Consider the following 23,910-nt stretch of genomic DNA (forward strand, 5'->3'; position numbering starts at 1 on the left):
CACCCGCCCACTGCCCCTCCCGGCTGGCTGCCGGTGGGGCCGCTGTCTGTGGTGCTGAAGCCCCCCGCCTCGCTGCGACTCCGACGTAAACACACACGTGTACCCCAGTACCAAAGGAGAGGAGCATTCCTCCGTGAGACGACAAATAAAGAGCCCAGAAAGCCGGACGTGTACTGGAACCCACGTACGTGTTTTAGGGGGTTCAAGAAGTATCCGTGGCTTCCTCCTCCTGCAGGATTCCAACGGACAGTGTCTAGAACCCTGCGCCCAAGCCTCTTTACCTTTTCCAGGGCAGTGTAGAATTCCCCTACACTGAAGGGCACTAGTACCTACCTTTGAACCCTAGAGGCATCTGACCCACTCAAAATCCAGTCTGTTACCGTCCAGCAGCTAGATTAGAGCCACTCAAATTAATCACTTCTTTTTTTCCAGTCCTGGGGCTTGAACTCAGGGCCTGGGCGCTGCCCCTGAGCTTCTCTTACTCAAGGCTTTTTCTGCTTATGTGGTGCTGAGGAATGGAACCCTGGGCCTTGTGCATGCAAGGCAAGTGCTCTACCTCTGAGCCACCTTCCCAGCCCCTCACTTCCATTTTTTTTTTCCATGTGGGTCTAGGTGCTTAAATTCTGTTCCTGGGTTTTGTCCCTGAGCTCATTTTGCTCAAGGCCAACGCTCTACCACTTGAGCCACAGCGCCACTTCCATATTTTCGGTGGTTAACTGGGGATGCGAGTCTCCCGGACTTTTCTTGCCCCGGGCTGGCTTCAATCAAACGAGAACTGCAGATCTCAGCTTCCGGAGTCCTCAGCGTTGAGAGGACGGTGTCCCTCCCTCCAATTCCCTGTGCGCCACACTAACAATGATGCTCACCTCCACCTGTGGCCATCCTGCTTCCTCAGCCCTCTCCGCAGACAGCACCTCTGGAGGGTCCTAAGTTGGGGACACTAGCACTTCCTGTCTTCAGCGTCCGGCCGCCCCGTTTGTCCCCTAGATCTAGGTGCTGTACCACGAAATCTCTCCCTACTCTGTCTTTAGACAAAAAGACTGCTCAAGAAAGTGTGCCAGCCGGGCGCTGGTGGCTCATGCCTGTCATCCTAGCTACTCAGGAGGCTGAGATCTGAGGATCGCGGTTCAAAGCCAGCCTGGGCAGGAAAGACCGTGAGACTCCTATCTCCAATAAACCACCAGAAAAACCGGAAGTGGCGCTGTGGCTCAAGTGGTAGAGCGCTTGCCTTGAATTGAAGGCTGAGCGACAGCCCCCAGGCCCAGAGTTCAAGCCCCACGACCGACCCAAAAGCAAGCAAGCAAGTGTGCCAAGACAAGAAGCAGGGTACTCTGGTGCAGGAGGGCCAGAATTTGGCCACTGGAGCTTCCAGAATGTACTGGGGGGCGCGGGGAGGTTGGTCGTTGAGACTGGAACTCAGGGCCTGGGCTCTGTCCTTGAGCTCCCCCCCACACCCCGCCTTCTACCACTTGAGCCACAGCTCCACTTCAGGCTTTTTAGGTAGCTCATGGGAGAATCTCACGCTCCTTGCCTCCCACTTTCCTGCGCAGGCTGTTTTCGAACCTCGATCATCACATCTCAGCGCCCTGAGGAGAGGGGATTGACAGGCCTTCTTTTGGGGTGTGTGCGTTGGGGGGGAGGTCTGATGTCTGAGGCCAGGCCCGAGCGCGCCGGCTTCCACCTGCCGCGCCGTCGGGAGCCACGAGGAGGCGGCGCTCGGCAGCGGCAGCCAATCAGCGACGCCGGCGCCGGCAGCTGCTGCTATAAAGGGCTGGGGGCGGCGGCTGCGCGGCCCAGAGCTCGGAGCGCGCAGCGCAGGCCGGAGGGAGGGAGGGAGGGCGGGCGAGGGGAGAGGACTGAAATCCGGGGTCCCCCACAGGCCTGACCGAGGGGCGGCAGCGAAACACCCGGGCGCCGCGATCTCTGTGGGGAAGCGCACCCACCCACCCCGGGCCCCGCGGGGCCGCGCAGGGGGGGCGCCCTCGATCCCGCGTCCGGCTCCCTCTTTCCATCCTCGGCCGCTCGCAGGCCACCCCCGGGGGCCCCGGTCACCGGAGCGTGCATCCTCGGGCTCGGGTCCATCCATCCTTGGCCCTCGAGGGAGCCGCCGCTTTCATCGCCGCCTCTGCAGCGGCCGCACCCGGAGCCGCCCGGGCGGGACCCCGGCGTGCGCATCGGGCGCCCCCCTTGGAGTGCACGACCCCCCCGGAGCCGCCCTCAACACGGACCGCGCCCGCCGGGCACACAAGAATGGTCACTGTAGGTATTCCCTTGTCGCCGAGGGGAGGGGTTGGACTCAGGCTCCACGGAGATGGCGGGGAAGGGGGGGGTAGGACCAGGCCGTGGTAGGCCCGGGTGTGTGTGGTGGAGGGGGGGGTAGGACCGCGCCTCGGGCCTGCGAGTGGGGCAGGGCGGCGCCCCGAGTGTTGCGGGAGGGGGGCGCTTAGAGGCCGGCCTGAGAGGCCTTGGAGAGCCAGGTTGTCATTTCGGGGGCATCCTGGGGCGCCCCGGAGGCGGGATGCCCCCCCCCTTCCCGGTCTCCAGAAGGCCTGGTGGGGGAGGGGCCGCGGCGGCGGAGGATGCTTGCTCCATCCAGGCCCAGACCCCCGCGGGCCGCCGGGGCGGACGCAGGACCCCCCCCTCCTCCCCCGATGGCTGACGCGGGGCCAGGCCGCGGCGGCACGGCATCCCCAAGAGCCTAGGGGGGAGGCGGGTGGCGTCGGATCGGGCGCTCCAGGCCTCGACCGCGCCCGGGAGGCGGGCGTCTCGTCCTCCAGCCCCGTCGACCTTGCGGCAAGCGGGGAGGGGCGAGGAGGGGGCGCGCCCCGAGGGCCCCGCGGGCCCGCCGCCGCCGCCGCTGCCGCGTCCCTTTGTTTCTCGGTGCTTCTTCGCGGGCCGTAGCCTCGCGCGGGCGCCTCGGGCTGCGGGGAGGGGGGGAGGGGAGGGAAGGGCCCGCGGGGCGGGTGCGGGGGGGGGGTGAAGAGCGCTTCCCGGCTCCTGGGCCCCCGCCTCCTGGGAGATGGAAGGGTGTGTGTGTGGGGGGGGATAAGGGACTGAAGCAGCTGCTTGGGCCGAATCTAAGCGCCCCACCCTGCCAGGACTCTGGGCCGCGGGGTGACCTTGAGCGCGCCCGCCCGCCCGCACCGCTCGCCCCGCGCCTCGGTGGTTTCAGCAGCTACGAAGCTGGTCAGCTCCTGAGCGCGCGGCCCCGCCCGGGCGGCCACGCCCAGTCTGGCCACGCCCCCACACACCCATCTAGGCCACGCCCCCGGGGCCCCAGGGGACCCGGCCTCACCCGAGTCCTCGCGTTTCCACTGGGCGGCCCGGGAGGGCGGGGCCCGGGGCGGGGCCCGCCGGGCTCGCGCCCCGCCCCCGGCCCCACCCCCGCCCCTGCCGCGCGACTCCGCTCCCCGCGCCGCCGCGCGTCCTTTGTCTGGTCCCGGGCGCCCGGGCCTCCCTTCCCCGCTCTTGCCGTCGCTCGGTCGCGGCCTGCGCGTCTCTGTACCCTGGGGCTCTTCCCGGGCCGCTTTTCCGTGCCGGCGGCGGGCACGGCGGGTGGGGATGGTGGTGGACGGGACTGCAGGGACTCTCTCCGGGCCTGGGCTTCTCCTCCTCGGCGGTGGGACCCGCCCACCTGACTCTGAGGCAGGAGACCCTCCCCCTCCCCCGGCCCCGGGCCTAGCCCACCTGCTCGGTGCACCCGAGGCGGGTTGCTTCCCTTCCCGGGACCCCGCCGGATAGGGGAGCCTTCACCCGGGTCTGGGAACCCCAGAGCGCGGTGCCCTCGAGACCCTCCGCCTCCCCACCCCCTCCGCCGGCCTCCCCCTCCCCCTCACACACTGGGAAACAAGGATCACTGATGCTCCGAGGGGAGGGTGTGGTCAGAGGTCACCCGAGGGCCTGGGCCTGGGCCTGGGCGGTGGGGAGGAGGTACCAAGCAGAGATAGCATGGGGACCGGCGGGGCGGGAGGCCGGGACGGAGTGGAGGAGGCGGTCCGGCAGCACCATGTGGTGGAGCTCCTCAATGCTCCATTGTCGTTGGCATCCAGGCATCTGTCACCGTGACCGGGGGGGGGGGGGGGCAGAGCTGGGCGCCAGAGGCAAGGAGGGTCCAGGGAGCAAAGTGGCTGTTAGGTGTGTTTCTGGCAAAATCTATGTGTCAGGTGGGGGAGGGAGGGGGGAGAGGGGACCAGAAGGGCTTGGGATGAGAGAGAAGCAGAGAGAAATGAAAAGAAGGGAGGGCCTGGGGCCCTAGCGAGGAGGCGGGAAGCGTGAGAGTGGGTCCCCCAGCTCCCCTGGCTTCTCATCCCTCCTTGCCCGTGCTTAGAGTCCCATCGGGCCCCGAGTGAGTGCAGGCTGGGCCTGAGCAGGTGTGGATGCCACTAATCTGATCTCCATTATGGGCTAAGCCGGCTCAGCCCTGGAGGATGCAAAGGCGACAATGATACAGCCCCTACTTAAGCGCTGGCTCAGACCGGAAGTGGGAGGGAGATCTGGAGGTTGGTTCTACTGGATCCGGCCCTCTCCTCTCTAACTGCACCCAAGTTGGGGGGAGGTCAGTAACTCTATATGCCAACTGCATTATCTGTGTGTGTGTGTGTGTGTGTGTGTGTGTGCCCATGCCCTTGTGCACGCACATGCTAGCAGGCAGAACTAGGGCTTTAACCCAGAGCCTCGCATTGTCCCTTAGCTTTTTCAAGGCTGGTGCTCCACCACTTGAGCCACAGCTCCACTTCTAGCTTTTTGCTAGCTCCTGGGAGAAAAGAGTGTCACTGACTACCATTCCCCCCCCCCCCCCCCCCCCGCTGGCTTTGAATTGTGGTCCTCCAGATCTCAGCCTCTCCTGAGTACCTAGAGCGTACAGGGATGAGCACCAGGATTTTTTTGCTATTGTTTTCGCAGCACTGGGGCTTGAGCTCAGTGCCTGCACCTTGCTTGGTGGGTGATCTAATCTTTGAGAAGGACATATCCCCATTTCTTTTTTGTTGTTGTTTTGATTAATTTTCTAATAGAGTCTTAAAAGGCTGGTCTCAAATGATGATCCTCCTCCCCATTCTTCCTGTATAAGCTGGGATCCCAGGTGTGAGTCACTATGCCTGGCTGGTTGATTGAGATGGAGCCTCATTGCCTGTCCTTCCCTTGAACTGTGTTCCTCCAGCTTTCTGCTTCCCAAGTAGCTGGGAATAACAAGTTTGTACTATTTTTTTTTTGGGGTCCGGGTGTGGGGCCTGAACTCTGGGCCTGGGCGCTGTCCCTCAGCTCTTCAGCTCAAGGCTAGCGCTCTACCACTTGAGCCACAGCGCTACTTCCGGCTTTTTTCTTTTGGCTTATGTGGTGCTGAGGAATTGAACCCAGGGCCTCAGGCATGCAAGGCAAGCACTCTACCACTGAGCCACCTTCCCAGCCCCAACAAGTTTGTACTATTGTCCTTGTCCTCAAAACTCTTTTTTTTTTTTTTTTGCCAGTCCTGAGGCTTGAACTCAGGGCCTAAGCACTGTCCCTGAGCTTCTTTTGCTCAAGGCTAGCACTCTACCACTTGAGCCATAGCACCACTTGTGGCTTTTTCTGTTTATGTGGTGCTGAGGAATCGAACCCGGGGGGTTCATGCATGCTAAGCAAGCATTCTACCACTAAACCATATTCCCAGCCTCATAACTCTACCTTGCTGAGTCTGAGTGGGAGTTCAGAATCCATCCCCACTCATGGATCAGCCGTGTGCAGTCCCGTTGTTGAAAGGACAGAGACACAGAGATGACTTGACGAGACATGACCTGCCAGATCAGGCGTGGAGATGGTGGCAAACATGTCGTTTTAAAGGTTGGCATTCTATTACTCAAGTGGTAGTGTGGTTATAAAGCTCCACTTCTGGCTTTTTTCTGGTTCACTGGAGATCAACATCTCATGGATAGACTTTCTTGCCTGCACTGACTTGGAACTATGATCCTCAGATCTCAGCCTCCCGAGTAGCTAGGATGATAGGCATGAGCCCCTGTGCCTGGCTTGGAGTAAACGTGTATTGCCCTGAATGAGCAGAGAACATGTAAAAGCAATAAACAGGGACTGCAAATGTAATTCAGAGGTCGATCTCCTGTTGGCATGTGTTGAGTTTTATCCCCAGCACCACACATACAAAATGATACCTAGGGTGTGGTATACAGTAGGTACTCAGTTTTGCTTTCTTGTGTGTGTGAGGTGGGGTATGTGTGGTACTAAAGATGTGACCTTGGGGCTGGGAAGGTGGCTCAGTGGTAGAGCGCTTGCCTTGCATGCATGAGGCCCTGGGTTCGATTCCTCAGCACCACATAAGCAAAAAGAAAAAAGCCGGAAGTGGTGCTGTGGCTCAAGTGGTAGAGCGCTAGCCTTGAGCTGAAGAGCTGAGGGACAGCGCCCAGGCCCAGAGTTCAAGCCCCACAACTGGACCCCCTCCCCCCCCCAAAAAAAAGATGTGACCTTGTGCAAACCTTCATAAGTCCTTCAGAATTGAGACTCAATTCTAAACTTTTCAACGTGGGGAAAAAAGCCTTGTGAATGTTCAGCGTTGGGGAGAATTACCTGGAAGTTTTCCACATAAAAATGTTTTTAAAATGTCTGTCCAAGCAGACTCTCAGCACGTGTTTCTGCTGTTGGTGTGATACGAATGTTGGGTGGTGGGATGTGGTTCTGGAGAGCATGTGTTGCTGCACCTGTGGTAGACATTACTAATCAATCCTGGAGCCTCAGAGTACCCCTCCTGAGTGATTCCCCAAGACAGGATGGAGGTACAAAGCTGACCTTTTGTGTCTTTCTGCCTACCCCATCTTGCATGGTCCTGGGGCTGGAACCCAGGACCTTTCAGATGCGGCCAAGCTACCACTGAGTCACATCCTAGCCTAGTTATCCCTTTGATTAGAGCTAGGCACAGTTGGCACATGCCAATATTCCTTGTTATCAGGAAGCTGAATGAAGGAGGAGGATTGTTTGGGCCCAGGAGTCAAAGAGCTAGCCTCATGGTAGGACCATAGTGAAGCCAAACAGCTCTAAATTCAAAAAGATTGAGGTTTGGCATTGAGTTTTCTCCTTTCAAGATCTGTCTGTATCATGAAGAAGAATGATACCTTGAAGTGTTTCTCCCACAGTGCCTGGCACTGGATCCTGCTCAAATGGGGCACACTGGTGGCTAATAAAGGATGAGGCGATGGTGACGGGTGGGACAAACCCGCCTCTCCTTCCCACGCTTGTGCCCATGGCAGACATTACTAACAGATCCCAGAATGTTTCCCAGCTGTCGGCACATGTAGCTTTAGATCTTTTTGCAGGCTACTGTGCCCAAATTTTGGAATTTGCCATCAACCAGAGAAGGTGCCCAGAAGCATTAAAATGGCATATCTGAGAATACAAAGCTGGCAAATGTTAGAGCCGGTGCCAGCGTTGGTTGGCAGTAGGTGTTGGAAATAGAGACTCTGGATCAGGAAAACTCATACACAAATCTGTCATTTCTGTGAGCCATTTATATGCTGCATGGCCTGGGTCTGGGGCAGTGTTTAAAACCAGCTGTGTTCTCAGCTTCCTCGTGTACTGGGCATAGAGGTGGGATGGGGAAGGAACATCTTTTCAGTATGGTTATGAATGAGAAAAGAAAAACGTGATCGCATGTAGAATGTTTTCACAGTGCCAGGTGCACAGTAGTGCCCAATATTTGGGCAATAATGGTATGGCTTTTTGAGTAAGATAAGGCTAGGATAAGGGCTGGGAATGTAGCTTAGTGGTAGAGTGTTTGCCTAGATTCCTCAGTATCATATAAACAGAAAAGGCCAGAAGAATCACTCAAGTGGCAGAGTGCTAGCCTTGAATGAAAGAAGCTCAGGGACAGTGCCCAGGCCCTGAGTTCAAGTCCCAGGACCGGCAAAAAAAAAAAAAAAAAAAAAAAGGAAAAAGAAAAGCTAGGCATCAGTGGCTCACGCCTGTCATCCTAGCTACTCAGGAGGCTGAGATTTGAGGATCACGGTTCAAAGCTGGCCTGGGCAGGAAAGTCTGTGGGACTCTTATCTCTAGCCACAAGAAAACTGGAAGTGGCGCTGTGGCTCAAGTGGTAGAGCACTGGCCTTGAGCTTAAGAGCACAGGGACAGCGCCCTGGCCCAGAGTTCAAGCCCCAGGACCAAAAAGAAAAAAAAAAGTAAAGTAAAAAAGAAAAGAGCCGGGCGCTGGTGGCTCACGCCTGTAATCCTAGCTACTCAGGAGGCTGAGATCTGAGGATCGCGGTTCAAAGCCAGCCCGGGCAGGAGAGACCGTGAGACTCCTATCTCCAATAAACCACCAGAAAACCGGAAGTGGCGCTGTAGCTCAAGTGGTAGAGCGCTCGCCTTGAGCTGAAGAGCTGAGGGACAGTGCCCAGGCCCGGAGTTCAAGCCCCATGACCGACAAAAAAAAAAAAAAAAAAAGAAAAGAGGAAAGGAAAAGAAAAGAAAGAAAGGCTAGGATGAGGCTCACCTGCTGGGTGTTGGCATTTCTACATCCCTGACAGACATTGCTAATTGAGCACAGAAACCTTTCCCACAGATAGGAAATGTGGCTTCTGAATCTAGCCAATTACTTTCAGTTTTCTTTTTCTTTTTTTTTTTCTTTTCTTTTCTTTTTCTTCTTTTTTTTTTTTTTTGTCAGTCATGAGGCTTGAACTCTTGGCCTGGGCGTGCTACTGCTTGAGCCACAGCACCACTTCCGGTTTTCTAGTGGTTTATTGGAGATAAGAGTCTCACAGACTTTTCTGCCTGGGCTGGCTTTGAACCATGAACCTCAGATCTCAGCCTCCTGAGTAGGTAGGATGACAGGCGTGAGCCCCAGTGCCCGACTCTTTCTATCTTGTCCCCCCCCCACTTTTTTTTTCTTCTTCTTCTTTCCACTAGGGTTTTCAGAAGGCGAACCTATTTGCCAGCGACATCATAGAAGATAAAGGGATGTTGTTGTTTACCTTCTCGAGTCCATGACAGACATTACCAATCAATCTCTCTACAGGACCCTTCAGATATTCATTACCGAGCATTTTTACTTTGCTGTAACGTAAAACAAAGCCTCAAGGACATAAGGAGAAGCCGAGCATTTTATATAGATAGATAGATAGATAGATAGATAGATAGATAGATAGATAGATAGATAGATAGATAATATCTATAATCTATATCTATCTATATGTCTAATCCTAGCTACCCAGATGATAGTGCTTCAGAGAATCAGGGTTTGAGGCCAGGTCAAGTACAAGATGCCTGAGCCCCCACTCCCACCCCATCTTAAACAATAACGAGGCATGGGAGGATACACCTGCATTCTAGCCATTAACAAGAAGCATAAATCGGATTGTGGTTCGGGCTGGCTTAGAAACGTGAGAGCCTATTTCAAAATTAACAGAGCAAGGAGGGCTGGAGACGTGGCTCAAGTGGTAGAGTGCCTTTTAGCAAATGAAAAGTCCTGAGTTCAAATCCCAGTCCTAACAACCGAAGAATATAAAGAACCTATTTGTTGAGTTGTCAAAGCCAATGCCAACTTAGTTATCTGTCACATCGCTGTCCCTCAGCTCTTCAGCTCAAGGCGAGCGCTCTACCACTTGAACCACAGTGCCACTTCCGGCTTTTTTTTTTTTTTGCTTATGTGGTGCTGAGGAATTGAACCCAGGGCCTCAGGCATGCAAGGCAAGTGCTCTACCACTGAGCCACCTTCCCAGCCCGGCATACCTTTTTTTAAAGAAATAATTTACTTTATTGTTATTATAGAAGTGATATACAGAGGGGTTACATTTACATGTGTCATGTAATAAGTAGAAAGGTGTACCTTTTTATTTTTTTTTTCTCCATTGTGGGACTTGAACTCTGGGCCTGGACACTGTCCCTCAGCCCTGCAGTTCAAGGCGAGCGCTCTACCCCTTGAGCCACAGCACCACCTCTGGTTTTCTGGTGGTTCATTGGAGATAAGTCTCATGGATTTTCTTGCCAGGGCTGGCTTTGAACCGTGATCCTCAGATCTCAGCCTCCTGAGTAGCTAGGATGACAGGCGTGAGCCACCATTGCCCGGCAGAAAGGCATACCTCGGAGGTCCAGTGCCACCCCCAAAGTGCTGTGTGATCTCCCAAGTTTCTTAACATCTCTGAGCCTCAGATTCCTCATCAGTCTAACTGTGTATTCTTTGTGGGAATTCAATAGCAAGAAGCATAAAAAAAATACTGCACAGGTTGTACAAGACAGGCTCACACCTGTAATCCTAGCTACTCAGGAGGCTGAGTTGGAAGCCAGCCCAGGCAGATAAATCCAAGAGACTCGTATCTCCAATTAGCCAGAAAAAAAAAAAAAAGCCAGAACTAGTAACTTGGCTCAAGTGATAGAGTACCACCCTTAAATGAAAAAGCTAAGCAATAGTGCTTAGGCCCTGAGTTCAAGTCCTAGGACCAGCATACTCACACACACACACACACACACACACACACACACACACACACACACACACATGCACACACACACAAACAAAAAACACTTTCTAAGTTTTGTTGGCTCACACCTGTCATCCTAGCTACTGCTGAGGCTGAGATCTGAGGATCATGGTTCATCCCTGTCCAGGCAAGTCCGTGAGATGCTTTCTTTCCAATTAACCACCAAAATATCAAAAGTAGAGCGATGGCTCAAAGTGGTACAATGCTAGCAAAAAAAAAAAAAAGGCTCATGGACAGTGCCCAGGTCCTGAGTTCAAACCCCAGGACTGACAAAAAGTACAAAAATACAAAAAAATACAAAAGCATGGGGCGTGGTTCAGTGGTAGAGAACTTGGCTAGCACGTGCAAAGCCCTGATTTTCATCCCCTGCAGCGCACGCATGCATGCACATGCGCGCACACACACACACATTAAAAATAAACCTTAAAATCAAGCAACCTATATAAACAAACTGTCATGTGTTGGTTTTATCCTACAAAGTCCTGGTTTTAATTTTGAAAAATATCAGTGAACATACCTTATGGTATTCATATATTAACCCTAAATCCATGTCCATAGGTATAAAAAAACACGATGCTCTTTTTTTCTTTTTAAAATCTATGTAAAGCCAGGCAAACAGCAAGGCATACAAGCCCTGCTACTGAGGAGCCTGAAGACGGGAGAGTTGGAAGTTCAAGGTAGCAAAATCAATCTCAAGGGAAAAAACAATCTTGTTAGGGCACTAAACCGAGACTCCCCACCTTTTTTATCTGTCAGTTGTGGGGCTTGAACTCAGGGCCTGGGCACTGTCCCTCAGCTCTCTCACTCAAGCTAGCCCTCCATCACTTGGAGCCAGCGATCCACTTCCGGTTTTCTGGTGGTTCATTGGAGAGAGTCTCACAGCCTTTCCTGCCGGGCCGGCGTGAGCCGCCTGCACCCGCTTGTAAGAGGCCAAACGGGAAGGAGCCCTGGATGCCATCTGTAGCATCCTTTCCTCCAAAAACAACCCACTCTTGAGAGAACTAACCGAGGTCCCAGGAGAAGAGCATTAATCTCTTCCAAGGGTAATGCCCCAAATGACCTAATTACCTCCTGCTAAGCCCCATCTCTTCAAGGATCCACCCCCTCACCTCCAGCCACACTGGGACCAAGCCTGCAGCGCACGGACCGCTGTTGTATTTATTTATTTGCCTCCCTTGGACTCTCCACCCGGCCAAGGCCTCCGCCCACACATGGTGTTCTGTTTGTTTTCCTTTCTGTGCTGATTACTGGGACTTGAACTGCAGGGCCTGAGTGCCGTCCCTTAGCTTTTTGTGTTTAAAGATGGAGCCACATCTCCACTTCTCCCTTAAGTGTGTGTGTGTGTGTGTGTGTGTGTGTGTACACGCATGCACATATGCACATGCCAGTCCTGGGGCTTGAAGTCTGGACCTGGGCGCTGTCCCTGATCTTCTTTTGCTCAAGACTAGCTCTCTATCACTTGAGCCACAGCGCCACTTCTGGTTTTCTGGTGGTTCGTTGGAGACAGAGTATCACAGACTTTCCTGCCCGGGCTGGCTTCGAAATGTGATCCTCAGATCTCAGCCTCCTGAGGAACTAGGATTTCAGGTGTGAGCCACCGGCACCTGGTCCACACACTATTTATAGGTAATATACTGTTCACCTTCAGATGACATGAGAAGAACGCTGGCCCTCAGCTCTTCAGCTCAAGGCAAGCACTCTACCACTTGTGCCACAATGCCACTTCCGGTTTTGAGTGGTTTATTGGAGCTAAGAGTCTCATGGACTTTTCCTGCCCAGGCTGGCTTTGAACCATGATCCTCAGATCTCAGCCTCCTGAGTAGCTAGGATGACAGGTGTGAGCCTCCAGTGCCCGGCCGTTCATCCTTTTCTTGCTTTGTTGATTTTTGACTTCCTAATGAATGAAAGAGATTATTAAGAACAGTTTTTAGGCCAGGTACCAGTGGCTTATCTATGATCCCAGTTACTCATGAGGCTGAGATCTGAGATTCGCAGTTCAAACCCAGCCCAGGCAGAAAAGTCTGTGAGACTCTTGTCAGTCATGGGGCTTGAACTCTGGGCCTGGGCGCTGTTCCTCAGCTTTTCAGCTCAAGGCAAGCGCTCTACTGCTTAAGCCACAGCACCACTTCTGGAGATAAAGAGTCTCATGGACCTTCCTGCCTGACTGGCCTTGAATGTCAATCCTCAGATCTCAGCCTCCTGAGTAGCTAGGATGACAGGCGTGAGCCACCGGTGCTGGGCTATGAGACTCTTATCTACACTGAAATGGCAAAAAGCTGAAAGTGGAGTCATGGCTCATGCGGTAGAGTACCTGCTAGCCTTGAGCAAAAGAGAAAAAGAAAAAATGAGCATAGTCCTGAGTTCAAGCCCTAGTACCTGACCAAAAAAAGAAAAAAAGAAAAGAAAAGGGCTGGGAAGGGGGCTCAGTGGTAGAGTGTTTGCCTAGCATGCACGAAGCCCTGGGTTCCATTCCTCAGCACCATATTCACAGAACAAGTCGGAAGTGACTCAGTGGCTCAAGTGGTAGAGTGCTAGCCTTGGGCAAAAGGAAACTCAGGGACAGTGCTCAGGCCCTGAGTTCAAGCCCTGGGACTGGCAAAAAAAAAAAAAAAAGAATCTCACAGACTTTCCTGCCTGGGCTGGCTTGGAACCTTGATTCTCAAGTCTCAGCCTCCTGAGGAGCTGGGATTACAGGCGTGAGCCACGGGCTCTCACTGTCACCGAAGCTGTCTGTGCCGTGCCCGGTGTTTGGACTGGGCGGTGAGCGGGTGCCACCTGTTGTTTCCAGCAGATACTGGGGGCCATGGAGTCTCAGGTGGGGGGGGGGCCGGCCGGCCCAGCCCTGCCCAACGGGCCACTCCTCGGTACCAATGGAGCCACTGATGACAGCAAGACCAACCTCATCGTCAACTACCTGCCGCAGAACATGACCCAGGACGAATTCAAGAGTCTCTTTGGCAGCATCGGGGACATCGAGTCTTGCAAATTGGTGCGGGACAAGATTACAGGTGTGCCTGGCCTCGGGGGGGAGGGGGGTGCAGGGAGGAGGTTTGGGGGACTTCACAGGAGGTAGGGGGTGAACAGGAGCCACGGGGACCGCTGGCACTTGGTGCTGGGGGACGGTGGGGCTTGGTGGGGTTCACCGGGGTTTGACGGTGGGGTCATTTCCCCCCCTGTCCACACCACAGGGCAGAGCCTGGGCTATGGCTTTGTGAATTATTCTGACCCCAACGACGCAGACAAAGCCATCAGCACCCTGAACGGCCTCAAACTGCAGACAAAGACCATCAAGGTGAGTGTCCCCAGATGCCCCGCCCCCCGCCCCCCCTCCTGCATCTGGCTTTGGCTTTCCCTCATCTCGGTCTCCTCACCCGTCAGTGTGGGGGGAGAGCGGGGCTGGGAGGAGAAGATCATGGAAGCCTTTTGTTTTCTGGAGACTGAGAAAAAATGAGTCAGGCCCCAGAGGTGGGATATGGTGTCTTGGGGAGGGGGAGGGCGTGGAGCGGGAATGGGGGGGGTGTCCCATGAGCTATCCCTCTTTGCTTTTGTGCTGGAAATGGGGGGGTGGGTGAGGGACCCATCTGCCATCTGGAGCCTAATTAGGGCCTTAGGAGGGCGGGATTAGGGGTGGCCCCTCCCCCACCCTGCCCCTCCCCACAGCTGCAGCTGGGGACCCTGGGAGCCCGGATTCCTTGGGGAGGGGAGGGATCACCATGGAAACACCCCCTCTCTAGGTTTGGAGGTGTAGGGGGGAGGTGGCGTTGTGCTCCGCCCCACAAATCTGCTCATGGACCCTGGGGGGAAAAGGCCAGGCAGGGAAATGTCCCATCTGGTCCTCAGCTGGGCATGGGGAGGGGCGCAGAGGTGTAGAAATCTCTTCCCTTCCAATGCTGATCCAGAAGCGCCCCCCCTCCCGATTCCCCACCCACGGGTAGCCGTGGCCTCCAGTGGCTGCTGTCCTGGGCTGGGGGGGTTCTGGTGAGTCCCCCCCATGTGTGAGCTCTGAAGTATTTGTGACACGCCTCTGCCAGCTCAGGCTGTGACCTGAGGGGACCCCTCCCCGTGGGCGTGTCTGCATGTGACAGGGTGTTGGGGTGTCTGTCAGGGTGATGCTGCGTGGGGGTGTCTACCTGTGCCCGATTTGGGGCGGGGCCCACGTGAGGTCAGTGTGTGTGGTAGGTTTGGTTTCTTTTTTTTCCGCCAGTGCTGGGCTTGAACTCTGGGCCTGGGCGCTGTCCCTCAGCTCTTCAGCTTGAGGCTAGCGCTCTACCGCTTGAGCCACAGCGCCACTTCTGGGTTTTTGCTGTTTCTCACAGGGAGCCAGACACTGGTAACTCATGCTGGGCACCTATAATCCTAGCTCCTAAAGAGGCCGAGATCTGGGCTGGGAAGGTGGCTCTGTGATGGAGTGCTTGACTTGCATGCATGAGGTCCTGGGTTCGCTTCTCAGCACCACATAAGCAGAAAAAGCAGGCAGTGGTGCTATGGCTCAAGTGGTAGAGCGCTAGCCTCAAGCTGAAGAGCTCAGGGACAGCGCCCAGGCCCTGGGTTCAAGCCCCAGGACCAGGAAAAAAAATAAGGCTCATGGACTTACCTTTTTGGGCTGGCTGGGATTACAGGTGTGAGGCGCTGGCACCTGGCAGGTATTGCTAAGGCAGGAGTTCTGCTCAGCACTCACCACCCTGAACCAAAAGCCAGCCCCCTCCCCCTCGAGCTCCCTCCCCAGCCAGCCAGAGGCCAATTGAGAAAGAATAGAAAACAGACATGGGCAGCAACCATGATTCCCCCCACATGCCAGTAACAGGGCACCCCGTTAAGCACTTGGGGGCGGGCCTCGGAGCCCGTGTCCTGACACTGATAACCGCATCGTGGGATGGGCCACAGAACACTGGCTGCTCAGTAAATGGACTTTTCTTCCCTCCCCCTCCCCACTTCACAATACCCACCAGTGTTTCTTGTGCAATAAATGTCCACGGCCACCATTTTTTTTAATTTAAATTTTTATTTTATTTTATTTGAGAACATACTGTACAGAGGGGTTACAATTACATGGGCAGGATAGTGCATACATTTCTTACCAAGCATTGCAGCCTCCTCCTTTGTTTACCCTTCACCTCCCTTCCCAGCCACCCCCCTCCCCCCGCCACCATTTTTTTAAGGCAGCCACCGAGTAATTGTGGCCATTGGGCCCTCATGAATGACAGGAACCCAATGATTGTACCAGAATACATGTCATTCCCAAATGATCGTAGCAGAATACGTGTCATTCACAAGCAAGGACAAGTCATAGAGTTGGAAATGGAGGGCAGAGCGGAGATGGAGGCGCACAGGGAGGACTTTTCAGCTGAGATCTGGAGAACTGAGAAGATGAAGAAAAGTTCAAGCAGAAAGAAGAGCACGTTCAAAGGTCCTGAGGCCGCCTGTGCCTGACAGATTTGGGGAGAACAGAGGAGGCTGGATCAGAGCCATGGGAGGGGGGCCAGGTGTGTGCATCTCACACACACACACACACACACACACACACACACACACACACACACACGGAGCAAGACTAGACGCATGAGCTAGCAAGCCAAGTGAGAGTAGAAGATCCTGAGTTTAAATCTGCATATTCACAAGAAACAGAGAGGGAGAGAAAGTGTTGAGCTGGGCACCGATGGCTCACCCTTATAATCCTAGTTTCTCAAGTGGCTGAGAGTTGAGGATCGTGGTAAGAAGCCAGCCCAGGCAGGAAAGTCTATGAGACTTTTTTTTTCTCAGATTCTCCAATTAATCACTAAACAGCCAGAGGGGAACAGTGGTTCAAGTGGTAGAGCACCAGCCTAGAGAGAAAAAGCTAAGGGACAGCACCCAGGCCCTGAGTTCAAGCCCCAATTACCAGCACCAAAAAAAAAAAAGTAGAAGACAAAAAGCATGGAGAGCAAGCTGGGCATTCCTAGGTCTCCCAAGCCAGCCCCCCAAATCTAGAGACTATTACCCCAGAGTTATGACTCCTTTGCCCCCCATCAGATAACCCCTTTTCTGCACGACCACAGCCGTATCTCCTCGCTCACGTCCCATTCAGTCTCTTCCACAACTCAGGGGCGTTCACCTGCTGCGCCCCCCGCCCCCGCAGGTATCCTATGCCAGGCCGAGTTCCGCCTCCATCCGAGACGCTAACCTGTACGTCAGCGGGCTTCCAAAGACCATGACCCAGAAAGAAATGGAACAGCTCTTCTCCCAATACGGGCGCATCATTACTTCTCGTATCCTGATGGACCAGGTCACAGGTAAGTGTTGGGGTTTGGGGAGCGGGGGGAGGAAGGCCTGGCATGGTGGCCAAGGGGGGGGAGACAGTCATAGCAGAGGGGGACACGCTGCTCACCACACCCACCCCTACCAGGTGTGTCTCGGGGCGTGGGATTCATCCGCTTTGACAAGAGGATCGAGGCCGAAGAAGCCATCAAAGGACTGAACGGGCAGAAGCCGCTGGGCGCTGTGGAGCCCATCACGGTCAAGTTTGCCAACAACCCGAGTCAGAAGACGGGCCAGGCCCTGCTCACTCACCTCTACCAATCCTCAGCCCGGCGCTACGCAGGCCCTCTGCACCATCAGACGCAGCGCTTCCGGTGAGCCAGCTCTCTGCCATGCGTGGGTGACACCCCAGGTCCCCTGGCCAGGTGCCCCAGGCCTGCAGAATCAAAGCTAAGCCCTCCCATGCAGAAAGCACCCACTAGCCAGGCACCGGTGGCTCACGCCTGTCATCCTAGCTACTCAGGAGGCTGAGATGTGTGGATCACGGTTCAAAGCCAGCCCGGGCAGGAAAAGCTGTGAAACTCTTACCTCCAATAAACCACCAGAAAATCAGAAGTGGCGCTGTGGCTCAAGTGGTGGTAGAGCACTTGCCTTGAGTTGAAGAGCTGAGGGACAGTGCCCAGGCCCAGAGTTCAAGCCCCATGACTGACAACAACAACAAAAAAAAAAAAAAAAAAGAGAAAGAAAGAGAGAAAGAAAGAAAGCGCCCACTGTGTGCTGGGACACATCTGAGAAGCTGGGTACAGTGGCTCATGGCTATAATCCCAGCTCCTTGGGAGGCACAGATGGAGAGGACCGTGGGTTCCAGGCTCCGAGGGGTCCCGGGGAGTTAGTGAGACTCCCATCTCAACAGATAAGTCAGGTGTAGAGGTTACCTCTAATTCCACCTACTTGGGAGGAAGAGGTAGGAGGATTATCAAGGGAGGCCAGCTGGGGCAGACACTAGAGACCCTACCTGAACAACTAAAGCAAAAAGGGCTAGGGGTACAGCTTAAGTGGTACGGCACCTGTTTGTGACCCCGAGTTCAAACCCTAGAACCACAAGAAGGAAAGAAAAGGAGAGAAGAGAGGGAGGGAGCCAGGTGCCAGTGGCCAGCTACTCAGGAGGCTGAGATCTGAGGATCGAGGTTCAAAGCCAGCCTGGGTAGGAAAAGTTCATGGGACTTACTTCTGATGAACTAGCAAAAGGCCAGAAGTGAGCTGTGGCTCCAGCGGTGGAGCACCAGCCTGGAGTGAAAATAAAGCAAGCGTAAGAGACAGCACCCAGGCCCTAAACTCAGGCCCCACTTCTGGCATGGAAAGAAAACAGACAACAGGACTCAGATGGAGGTCCAACGAAAGCACGGTCTCCTTCAGGAGGCCTCGCCCCTCTCTGCCTCGGTTTCCCCTTCGGTGACCGCCCCAAACATGCCCAGGCTCCTCACCGAGTCGCGGGAGACACGGCTCATTTATTCCGCGCAGCAGTCCCACGAGAACAGAGCTGGCATTGTCCCCATTTTACGGAGGGGGTCCCTGAGGCCCGGGGGGGGGCAGCGGGGCGGGCCGGGGCGGGGCCGTGCCAGGCCGTGTCCGGCGGGGCCGCCCAGCCCCCTCACCACCGCTCCTCCCTCCGCAGGCTGGACAACTTGCTCAACATGGCCTACGGCGTCAAGAGGTAACAGTGCCCCCACCCTGCTGTCCCCTCCCCTCGTCTGTCCCTCTCCCATCCCCCCCCCCCCGCCGCACCCCAGAACCAACCGGAGAGGTCATTAAGAGACTCCACCGGGCGGCGGCGGACTCTGAAGCCTGGGAAAGGCCTGGTGGGGCGTGGTCAGCGGTGGCTCCTCCCACTTCCCTTTTCCCAGCCAATGAGGCCGCGCACAAGGGTCGGGGGCGTGGCTCCGCGGAGCAGCCCTGGCCTAACCGGCCCAGAGGTCCTGGGGTTCCACCTCCAGAACCTCCAAAAAAAGAAGCAAGGGAAAGGAAGAGGGGGTGAAAGGTTGGGAGGCAGGGAGGAAAAGAGCATGAAGTCTGAGATCCGCCGCTCCCCCTCGTTCATTCATTCACTCATTCATTCATTTATTATTTCATTTACTGGTGATCTTTGGATAAGTAGAATGACCCCAAGTTTTGGGGTGGGCCTGGTGGTCCCTCCATTTCCCCTCCATGGTCTGTATCCCTGGTGTGGTGACAGGTTTCCCCGGGGATCCTGGGGGGGGGGGGAGGCTGGCTTGGGGCTGGGAACCAAGCAAACTCAGCCCAGAGTGAGTTCAATAAAAGGTGGCCACGCGCCACTGCTATTCACCATCTCTGTCTCAGGCCAGCGTGTAGGGGAAAGGGTCAGGGACCGTGCAGACCCAAGCAGAGACCTGGTCCGCTCGTTTGTTGTGACACGTTTGTCCTTTGGTGTGTCATCAAGTGCTTTCCCCGGAAGTGGAGTTCTGGCAGCCAAGGCCCCGAGTTCGTCCCTCTCCCTCCATGCTCCCCGCCGCCCCCCCCCCCCCCCCCCCCGTCAGGGTTCTTAATCCCGAGACCCACAGAGCCAGTGAGGTGGATGAGGAGGACCAGTTGGGTGTTTTCATCCTGGAGGGGGTCATTCATTCACTCAACAAACTCCCTTAGCTAGTCCGCAGGCTGAGATCTGCGGATCACAGTTCCAGAGCCAGCCTGGGCCAGGAAAATCTGTGAGGCTCTTCTCTCCAAACTAACCAGCAAAAAGCTGCAAGTGGAGCTGTGGGCCAAGTGGTTGAGCGCCAGCTTTGGGTGAAAATACTAAGGGACAGTGCCAAGGCCCTGAGTTCAAGGTCCACTAGTGGTGCAGAGGGAGAGGAGGGAGGGAGGGAGGGAGTGGGGAGGGAGGGAGGGCTGACAGCCAGATGTGGGTTAGGGGTTGACACCATCCCTAAGATGCAAGGTGACACAGAGCAGGCCCAGCAGGGAGCCCCCCACCCGATGGTGTCAGTGGGGAGGGGGGGTCGGAGGTATGCTGGGGGTCAGGGCAGAGCCCGCGTGACCCCCAAAGTAGTCCCCTGTCGCTCATCGCCAGGTTTTCCCCGATCGCCATCGACGGCATGAGCGGCCTGGCGGGCGTGGGGCTGTCGGGGGGCGCGGCAGGCGCCGGCTGGTGCATCTTCGTGTACAACCTGTCACCCGAGGCCGACGAGAGCGTGCTGTGGCAGCTGTTCGGGCCCTTCGGGGCGGTCACCAACGTCAAGGTCATCCGCGATTTCACCACTAACAAGTGTAAGGGCTTCGGCTTTGTCACCATGACCAACTACGACGAAGCGGCCATGGCCATCGCCAGTCTCAACGGCTACCGTCTGGGTGAGCGTGTCCTGCAGGTGTCCTTCAAGACCAGCAAACAGCACAAGGCCTGAGCCTGCCCGGCCGCCGCCCTCCCCTCCCTGGGCAGCAGAGAGAGAGAGAGAGAGAGAGAGAGAGAGAGAGAGAGCGAGAAAGAGAGAGAGAGAGAGAGAGAGAGAGAGAAAGAGAGAGGCCAGTCCAGGCAGACCCACATCTGTGTGGAAGCCACAGCCCACTAAAGCTGAGCCCCCCGGGGACCAAAGGGTCTGGAAGGAACTGGGGGGTTCCCTGGGGAGGGGAAGGAGTCGCCCCACCTTGTTCTCGCTCCCCCACCCATCTCAGGCTGGGCTGTTCACTCTCGTCTGGCTCATGGGGTAGGAAGGGGAAGGTTTTGTTTCTCTTTTTGGCTAAAAAGAAAGCAGAAACTGAGGGCCCCCCCTTCCCTTAACCATTCTACATGGGACGGATTGGTGGGGGGGGTCAAGGGGTGCCTTCCCAGATCCCCATTTTCCCAGGCTTCCCCCAATACCTTAGATGGGCCTGGAGAGACGAGGGAGGGAACAGGTTTAAACATTTGACCACCACCCCCCCCAAACATAAAGCAAACCGTGAAAGAGGGGTGTGGGCATCCCGCATACCCCCCCTCCCCAAACCCCTGCCTGAGTAAAATGTGAGGAACAGGGCTGTGGGGGGTGGGGTGGGAAAGAGTTAGGGCTGGAAGCTGAAACAAAATGACAAAAAAAAGGGGGGTGGGAGGGGAAGAAAAACTCTATTTTTGTAAAAAGGGGGAAAAAAAGACCTTGTGGAGAATTTTTACTGGGGATTCTTGAACTTGAACTTAAAAAAAAAATGACAAAAAAAGACAAAAAAAATTAAGACTTAAAAAAAAAATAAAACTATTTTGGCAGGTCATGATTATCAACCAGGGCAGGTGGGCGTGCAGGGAGTTGGGGGGTGAAGGGGCTGAGACCCCCACGGGGCCAGACACACACACACACACACCACATTGCAGGACACACTTCAGGATCTCTTTGGCCAAAACCCAGGCCGCCATCATGGCTGGAGCTAATCCTAGACAAAAGCAAGAGATGGAAGTTTTGGGGATGAGGGTGGTTAGATCCCAAAGTAGGAAGACCCCACGGACATGAGGATGGACAGCTGTGTCCATCAGCCCACGAGGATGCAAAAACTCACAGATAGATTCATCTGGACACACACACACCACACACACACACACACACATACACACACTAAACACCCAGGGACGTGCACACATTTTTCCCGACATCCCATGGGGCAAGATGGCCCCAACCCAGAGCCAACCCCTCCTGACCCAGTCACATCCTCAGCTGCCCCCCCACCCCCTTCCTCAAGTGACCACTCTTAGTCCCAACCCACCCTGGGCCCCAGGTTCTCTGCACAGATTTCTGGCTCTGGGTCTCCCTGCTGCCCACCTATAATATATACCTGGCAACCGTGCACCCAGACACATAATACCTCTTCTACTTTGGCATCATGGTGGGGCTGGAGGTAGCCCACCTCCTACCCCCACAACAGTGAGGCCAAAGGACCCCCCCTTCCTGTCCCTCCTGTTTCTGGGAGGCCCAGCCCTGAGCCTTTCTCCACTAAGGGCCAGGTCCCCTGCCGGTGCCCTCCCCCACCCCCTCCCGCCCCAAGCAGACATCCAGCACCCCAACCCTGCCAGCCAGGCCCAGGGTGGAAGGGCTTGGGGCCTTACCCCACAACCCTTTCCTGTCCATCCAAATGCTTCCCCCCTCTCCCTCCTTTTGGTTGTTGGGGTTTTCCTGTTTCCAGATTGGGGGAGGGTGGTGGTAGTGGACACAGAGCCCTGGCCCTGGCTTCTGTCTGGATTTTGCATCCCTTTTCCTACCTTTTCTTTTTTTTTTTTTTAATAAATAAATAAAAATCTAACAGAAGCCAAAGGCCATGAGTCCCTGGGAGCCGTCCTTGAACCCCACCTCCCCTCTCCGCACGGTGGGCCCAGTTAGAACTGAGAATTACAAAGCCCCCCCCCCTCCCCGCTCCCCCAACTCTGGTTCTTCTTGCCTTTCTCCCGGTGTTCTCTTGTTTGGTGTCCAGCCATGGCCTCATTGAACGTGTGACTCTCTCTCCCCACCCCTCCCGGTGTTGTTCTTTAACGTCTATGGAGCTTCTGCTGCAAGGAACAAAAAAGAAAAAAAAAGAATAAAATTAAAAAAAAAAAGCGACAAAAAAACAGAAAACAACAACAAAAGAGAAACCACAAACAAGAGGAAAAACAAAACAAAAAGCAAAGGAAAAAACAAAAACCACCACCACACACACAGAAGAGATTAAAAAAAAAGAAAAAAGGAAAAAACAAAAACAAAAAAAGGACATAAACTGGCACCAGTTAACTTTCTTGTACTTTTTTGCTGAATTTAGCTTCTTGTAGTTTTTAACTTATTGCTATGTTAACTATTTATTACCCGTTCCCCTGTAAAGACATTTGTGTATATTTCTGTTCTTTCATCCGGTTTACAAGTGTAAAAGGGACGACAAATGTTCTCTTTGTTTCTTTTCAGTTTTGCTGAGATGTGGTTATGCCTAATTTATTTATTAAAAAAGGGAGTGGAATTATTAAAGTAATAATAATTATTAATAACAGTAATGGTAGCTGAGGGGCACCCAGGAGGCGTGGGCTTTGTGGGGCCTGCCCCAATCTTGGGGGGTTCTTAATGGAATTATTTTTGCTCTTGTCTTGAGAATTCTTTCAGTCTTATTTAGCTGGTGAAAACCCTAGCTTGTTGATGATACACAAACCTATTTATTCTTGTGGTTTTTAAGTCCTCCCTCTCCTTCCTCCTCCTCCTCCTCCTCCCAGCAGGGCAGGGACCCCCCCACCCTTTCCAGCGGGTGTACCCCTCGTTTCCCTGCTGTTTCTGGGGCTTCCCCCCCCTCCACCCTCCGCATAAATGCTGGAGGCATCCGAGCAATAAGGGCTGGGTGTGTCCCCCCACCCTGGGCGGGGCCGGGGCTCTGCAGAGGGGGCACCCCCCCACACCCTCCCCTCCCCCGTCCCGCCAAGGCCTAGGTCCCTGCCAGGCCTGACTGGGTGGGACTGTTTGTTTTTTTTCTTTTTTCTACAACACAAAAAGCTCAGCCCAGCCAGGTTCCCCACTTCCCGGGAGGCCAGCCCCCTCTTCCCAGGGGGGCCAGGCCAAGAGCCGTGGGGAGGGGGCCTGGGGGGGTCAGGGGCTGGGCCAGCGGGTGGGGGCTCCCCAGCCCCTCCAGCCCCCCCTTCCTCCTGCTATTTATTTGAACAGGTTTCAGAATCCTGAGAGTCCCATGTTGGAGGTGATAAAAGAACTGTTCAAAAAAAAAGATAAAAAAAGACAAAAAAAAACAAAAAACCCCACACATACACATTAAAAAAGGAAAACCCAAGAACACTTCACGTTGCTGCGTTTAGACTATTTATTACCGGGATACCAGGCCTGGCCGCGGTAACAAGACTTTTACATGGAATTGTTTAAATTATTTGTACTTTTCATGCCAGAAAATAAAAGTTCAGAATCTTAAGGCTGTGGCGTGGTGTGCGCAGGCGCGCGAGGGTCTTTAAGGCTGTGGCGTGTGATGTGCGCAGGCGCGGGAGGGTCTTAAGGCTGTGGTGTGTGGTGTGCGCAGGCGCGCGAGGGTCTTAAGGCTGTGGCCTGTGGTGTGCGCAGGCGCGGGAGGGTCTTAAGGCCATGGTGGGTGTGTGCGCAAGCGTGCGAGGCTCTTAAGGCTGTGGCGTGGTGTGCGCAAGCGTGCGAGGCTCTTAAGGCTGTGGCGTGGTGTGCGCAGGCGTGCGAGGCTCTTAAGGCTGTGGCGTGGTGTGCGCGGGCGCGCGAGGGTCTTAAGG

The 23,910-nt window shown here is 55.0% G+C and overlaps 1 protein-coding gene across 4 annotated transcripts; it reads left to right on the top strand.

Annotated features, from left to right (window-relative positions):
- Positions 1-1,854: 1,854 nt before the first annotated feature.
- On the top strand, positions 1,855-23,785 carry Elavl3 (ELAV like RNA binding protein 3). Of its 4 annotated transcripts, XM_070002203.1 has the most exons (8): positions 1,855-2,259; positions 13,240-13,459; positions 13,640-13,743; positions 16,567-16,720; positions 16,834-17,059; positions 18,361-18,399; positions 19,750-20,048; positions 22,128-23,783. In XM_070002203.1, the coding sequence occupies exons 1-8, from the start codon at positions 2,251-2,253 to the stop codon at positions 22,148-22,150; spliced, it is 1,074 nt and encodes a 357-aa protein (XP_069858304.1). In that variant the 5' UTR covers positions 1,855-2,250; the 3' UTR covers positions 22,151-23,783. The 4 variants fall into 4 exon arrangements, with proteins under 4 accessions (XP_069858304.1, XP_069858303.1, XP_069858302.1 ...); XM_070002202.1 differs by having other exon boundaries at positions 19,771-23,782; XM_070002201.1 differs by having other exon boundaries at positions 13,243-13,459; positions 19,750-23,782.
- Positions 23,786-23,910: the final 125 nt, after the last annotated feature.

The sequence above is a fragment of the Dipodomys merriami genome, unplaced genomic scaffold (assembly GCF_024711535.1).
Source record: "Dipodomys merriami isolate MVZ:Mamm:240054 unplaced genomic scaffold, mDipMer1.0.p SCAF_6, whole genome shotgun sequence".
Classification (NCBI taxonomy): domain Eukaryota; kingdom Metazoa; phylum Chordata; class Mammalia; order Rodentia; family Heteromyidae; genus Dipodomys; species Dipodomys merriami.

Bases quoted from the DNA above. Each gene is read 5' to 3' on its own strand.
- Elavl3 (XM_070002204.1), top strand. The intron at 13,744-16,566 runs GTGAGTGTCCCC...CCGCCCCCGCAG, and splicing joins TGCAGACAAAGACCATCAAG to GTATCCTATGCCAGGCCGAG. The intron at 16,721-16,833 runs GTAAGTGTTGGG...CACCCCTACCAG, and splicing joins CCTGATGGACCAGGTCACAG to GTGTGTCTCGGGGCGTGGGA.